Source organism: Mycteria americana, unplaced genomic scaffold, assembly GCF_035582795.1.
Source record: "Mycteria americana isolate JAX WOST 10 ecotype Jacksonville Zoo and Gardens unplaced genomic scaffold, USCA_MyAme_1.0 Scaffold_148, whole genome shotgun sequence".
Taxonomy (NCBI): domain Eukaryota; kingdom Metazoa; phylum Chordata; class Aves; order Ciconiiformes; family Ciconiidae; genus Mycteria; species Mycteria americana.
The window spans coordinates 72,380-78,349 of NW_027445488.1; the positions used below are offsets into that span (position 1 = coordinate 72,380).

Below are 5,970 nucleotides of genomic sequence, written 5' to 3' on the forward strand. Positions count from 1 at the left end.
ATGTCCAACAGCAGCTCCACCACCCAGTTCCTCCTCCTGGCATTTGCAGACACGCGGGAGCTGCAGCTCTTGCACTTCTGGCTCTTCCTGGGCATCTACCTGGCTGCCCTCCTGGGCAACGGCCTCATCATCACCGCCGTAGCCTGCGACCACCGCCTCCACAGCCCCATGTACTTCTTCCTCCTCAACCTCTCCCTCCTCGACCTGGGCTCCATCTCCACCACTGTCCCCAAATCCATGGCAAATTCCCTATGGGACACCAGGGACATCTCCTATGCAGGATGTGCTGCACAAGTCTTTTTCTTCCTCTTCTTGACTACAGCAGAGTATTCTCTCCTCACAGTAATGGCATACGATCGTTATCTGGCCATCTGCAAACCTCTGCTCTACGGGACCCTCCTGGGCAGCAGAGCTTGTCTCAAAATGGTTGCAGCTGCCTGGGGCAGTGGGTTTCTCACTGCTGTGCTGCACACGGCCAATACATTTGCACTACCAGTTTGCCACGGCAATGGGCTGGACCAGTTCTTCTGTGAAATCCCCCAGATCCTCAAGCTCTCCTGCTCACGTTCCTACATCAGGGAAGTTGGGCTGCTTGTGCTTAGCATTTTTCTTTATTTTGGATGCTTTGTTTACATTGTGCTGTCCTATGTGCAGATCTTCAGGGCTGTGCTGAGGATCCCCTCTGAGCAGGGACAGCACAAAGCCTTCTCCACGTGCCTCCCTCACCTGGCTGTGGTATCCTTGTTTCTCAGCACTGGCACATTTGCCTACCTGAAGCCCCCCTCCATCTCCTCCCCATCCCTGGATGTGGTGGTGTCAATCCCATATGCGGTAGTTCCTCCAACAGTGAACCCCCTCATCTACAGCATGAGGAACAAGGACCTCAAGGATGCTCTGTGGAATCTATTTGAATACATCACACTTCAGCATCAATAAGATGTTCATCATCTTCATAGCACTCCCAGGGTATCTCAGGAAATGCCAAAACTTTGTGCTTTGGTTTGGTTTGTTTTTTTCTGTCATTCTTTCTTTCTCCTTTTCTTTTTAGCTTTGATGATATCATTTCCCTTTATGTAATACTATTTTTGCCCTCCTGTTTTTTTTTTTTTTTCTTTTTTGACCCACAGCCTCTTATACATATGGAGGCAGGCTCCCTGTGAGGAACACAATAAAGAAACCAGCAGAAAATTATTTGCCTCAGCTCCCATCACTTATATCTTGTGTGGACATGGACAACAGCAGGACCTGGTCTTTCCCGTGCTGGTGTCTCCTCACTTCCCCCCTGTGCTGCTGTGCCCTTGCATTTGTGTAAGCCCTAAGGTCTCATGTAACTTGTGACAGTCCTGTTGCCTCCACAGTGGCATGCCTGTGGCTGCAGGAGGAGCAGGCCATTTGAGCCACTGTGTCAGAGCTGGCTTCCCTGCCAGCACCACCATCACCAAAGGGGCTCCTCAGGACAGGGCCAGACAACCGGGTGCCTCTTCCAAAGCTGGTGTCAGGAATACAGCCAAGGAGCTGCTCCCAAAACAGGCCTCTTGCTCTTCTTGGTTTTTTGACAGATTCAGGGGGACACGCTAAGAGTCACAGAATGATATGTTAGAGACAGAGGGTTGGATGGAGAGCTCCCTTCTTGGTTGCACATGGCCGAGAAGACAGCAACTGGTCTTTGACTTATCTGCCTGGCACTGTCACACCTCTGGTGGGGATGATGGCAGATGCTGGCCTGGAGAGAAATCAGGAACTGCCAGGAGGTGTCAGGGAAACCCCAGGGACAGCGTATGAGTCTGGGTGGGCAGTGAGTGGCTCCTCATAAAATATGTAATGTCATAAGGTAGGTTCTTCCAGAGGAAAAGGTGAACCTGAGGAGCCCGTGGGCTACTGCGGACTCTGCAATGCCAGGAGAGGCTGTGAGGAGCCAGCAGGCAAAGGGACATAAGAGTGGAGAGTGGTTCAGGACACCGTGACGGATGCACCCACTCTGAATTAGTGAACAGTACTTTGGTTCAAGCATCACTGACAAGTGGCCCTGACTGAAATCAGTCCTGCTGTGCAAACTGTGAGAGCTGTGCTAGGCCATATCTTCTCAGCCACTAAGGAGTCTCGGCCACGTCTTATCAGGAGCCAAGAGTACCAGCCCGAGCTGGGAGCGGACAGAAGTAAAACTGCTACAGCTGCCCTCCTGCACAGACACCAAAGGAGGGTTTGACTACGAGTCCATCCCTGTGTGCTATAAATATTTGTAGCCTCCCCGAGCCCATTGAGCTCTCCTGTACGGCAACAGGTTGCATGGCGATGATCTGCCCTTTGAGCAGGGACACTTCTCAAGGGTACTCCTCAAGGCTGAGAGACCCCTTACCTGGTACCTGATATCTATAACGAGGCAGGTGACATTTTACATTAGGCCTAAATGTATATTTTATACTACCAAAATTTATTTATATATCCAGCTATAGATTAAATATTAGTATCATAGTAAGTAGCAGAGTGTTTGAGTAATGTCTAACTCATTGTCTAAATCATCATCTAATCATCATGTAAATTATCATCGAAATTATAATTTCAATCATTGTCAAATCATTGTCAAATCACTGTTTAATTACTGTTTAACTACCATTCAATTATTGCTTAATCACCATTTGATTATCATTTAATTTTCATTCAATCATAAATTAATTGTCATGTGATCATTTTTTAATCATTAATAAAATCTTTTAGTAAAACCCACAGCAATGACTTCTCTTAATAATTCACCTGCGACAAAAATTGGTGTAGTCTGCAGGGTGGCAGACTCAGTCCTCGAATACTTACGGAAGCATGAAGGTAACTCTTCACCGAAATTTGTGGATGATTGGGTGCATGAAAAGTGGGATAACTGCAATAGGATGGAGACACAATTAAACGTTGCAGCAGGGAAAAGAAAAGATGGTAAAGAGAAGGGAATAATATGCGAAAAGTTGATAACGTGTTTGGGAGCTGCGTATCAGTATAAGGAATGTAAAGATCAGGAAATGAGAGTGTTACAAGGTGAGGGTGAACAAAGAAAGCAACCAGAAATGCAGTTATCTCTGCAAATAGGTCAATTGCTGAAACAACTGGGGGAGGAAAAAGAAAAACGCAGGAAGGTAGAGGATAAACTAGAACTCATGATATTTCAGGCCCCCCAACACACCAGATCCTCTAAAAATTTGTAAGCTAATTGTGTCCCCCCAGAAGATTGGGATGGAGATATTTGGGAGAACCCCAACCAAGAACTTAGGGATGAGAGTGAATTAGATGAATCAGAATTTAAGGTAGCCCCTATTATTAAAACTGAGGTATCTATCTGCTGGACTTCAAGGGGGCAACCAGAGAAATAGCACAAGGACCATTCCATGGGACCCCCTTCAATTGGCCAATCTGCATGAAAAATATGGGCAGAAGCCTGGCGAGAGCGAGACTGAATATCTGTGGTGTGCCTCCTTAACCGGAGGAGAGCATATGATGTTAGAGCAAGGCAAAGCGGATGGCTTTGGGGGACCAGGAGTGTTCTTGAACGAGGGAGCAGCCCCTAACGCTGAGCCACACTCTATTACACGCTGAGTAGCTTATTGGGCAGGGGCACAGAGCCTTGGCATAGAGGGGAGCCACTGCTATGCCAATACGATCATGAAGCGAGCTTTCTACTGCCGTTACAAAAGCAGCCTGCCTGCAGGCTGTGAACGACAGGGGCGCACATGGTAATTACCCTCTCTCTGCCCGTGTAGACCCCCCAGCCATGAGACCCCTGCTAAGGGGAGCCCCTGCTGCCTGACAATCGTACCTCATTGCAAAGAGGGATGAAATAAGACAAAACATACAACATCACGCTCAGGAGGGTCAGGGCAGCCAAGCCCAGCTTTGACCCATCCCGACCTGGGCAGACTTAGTGCACAGCACTGTAAATCATCGTCGAGAAATGGGGAGGGATGAACCGACACCAACAGGACAATCCCAAGCGGATGCAGACAGCAGATAAGTAAGTACTTACTCCAGCAACTAAGACGAACTCCCCAGAACCCCAGACACTTGCCCCGATCTCATGAACCCCCTGATGGAAGCTCATCAATGGGATAACACAGACGGCTCTCTTATCTATGTCCCAATGGGCTGTCAAAGATTACTAGTCAGATTTTCAATTGACACGGGAGATAAAATGTTAATAATTTCAAGTTTGGATTCCCAAAGAACTAATGTTAAGCGTGCCCAAGAAAGGGTTAAATAACAGGATTTACAGGCCAAAGTGAAATGTTCCCCATAGCTAAAGTAAACTGGTGATTGCCAGGGGAGAAAAGGATATCAAGGCACCAGTTAGCAGTAGTTTCAGGGAAGGAAAATGGTTTGGGCTTTGAGGTATGACAAGGACGAGTTTGGAAAGGACTGGACAGTGGTGTTTGTTCTTGTGGCTGCCGCGAGTGTCCTTGGTCCTTGGTTAGCGGAGTGAAAATGAGCAGCTCCCCATGGGTGTCAGTGAACTGGCAGAGTTCACTGCTGTGAGCTGCCCCCACGCTGCCTGACTCAACAATAACCCATGTCCCTCACTCTCCTCTCTCTGCCGCTGCTGGGATGGGTATTGTGGAGGTCACAGCTGACCTAGAAAAAAGACACCTTATCTCCCAAACGCACTCCCCATATAATTCCCCAGTGTGACCAGTTAAAAAGCAGATGGGAGATGGTGCCTAACTACAGACTACAGAAAGTCAAATGCAAACACCGCTCCTCCTACAGCTGCCGTCCCACACACGGCTACATTAAGTGCCACCTTCCAAGCTGCCACTCACCCCCAGATGGTGGTAGGAGATGTAAAAGATATGTTCTTTATGGTGCCGCTGCAGGAGGAGGAGAACACAAAACTTGCTTCTACCTGGCATGGGATAGAATTTACTTTTAATTGTAAAGTACAAATAAACTGGTACACAAGTAACTTGATCTCCTTCCACGACAAGGTGACGCACTTAGTGGATGAGGGAAAGGCTGTGCATGTTCTATGCCTTTGACAATGTTTCCCACAGCATTCTCCTGGAGAAACTTGCTGCTCATGCCTTTGACGAGCATAAGCTTCTCTCAGTAAAAAACCTGGCGGGATGGCCGGGCCCAAAGAGTTGTGGTGACTGGAGTTAAATCCAGTTGGCGGCCGGTCACAAGTGCTGTTCCCCAAGGCTCAGTACTGGGGCCAGTTTTCTTTAATACCTTTATCAATGGTCTAGATGAGGACATCAAGTGCACCCTCAGTAAGTTTGCAGACAACACCAAGTTGTGCGGGAGCGTTGATCTGCTTGAGGGTAGGAAGGCTTTGCAGAGGGATCTGGATAGGCTGGGTCGATGGGCTGAGGTCAATGGTATGAGGTTCAACACGGCTCAGTGCCGGGTCCTGCTCTCCCTATGGGACATGACTGCAGTCGTTCATATGAATACTTCTATAAACTGCCATGAACATACTGAGTGGGAAAAGGTTCTTTTGGCCTTTATTTGGGCAGCAGCTGTCATTTCACTTGGCCAAAGGAATTTCCTACCAGGCTCATGTATGATCCCTGAGATGTTGCCCTGTCTCTATGAACTTCTCCATTAGAGCTTGCAGTTGCCTGCATGTATCTTGGACCACCACTGGCAACGCCAATGTCACCAGGTATTTGCATCTGAACACCTCACTGCTGCCCTCCATCTGCATTAATTAGCAAGGGAGCTGAGAGAAGGAGCTCCCATGCAGGTGCCTATGTTGTGCACTCCTGGACAGAGGCCAGAGGAATCCCACCTCCTGTGGGTTTGTGGCAGGCATGGGAGGGAGCTGAGTCTCCTTCAAATACTAGGAATGGAAACGCAGGATGAGATGCTCCATGGACTCAGCGGAATCCCTTCCCTCAGCAGGGGTAAGGGAGATCCCTGCCTGCCACTGTCTGAGAGCCCTGTCTAACAATGAGACCAAAAAAGGTGATATTTAGATGGAACTTTGTCTCT

At 48.3% G+C, this 5,970-nt stretch overlaps 1 protein-coding gene across 1 annotated transcript; it reads left to right on the forward strand.

Annotated features, from left to right (window-relative positions):
* On the forward strand, positions 1 to 936 carry LOC142403257 (olfactory receptor 14A16-like). The gene has a single exon (XM_075489465.1). The coding sequence runs from the start codon at positions 1 to 3 to the stop codon at positions 934 to 936; it is 936 nt and encodes a 311-aa protein (XP_075345580.1).
* Positions 937 to 5,970: the final 5,034 nt, after the last annotated feature.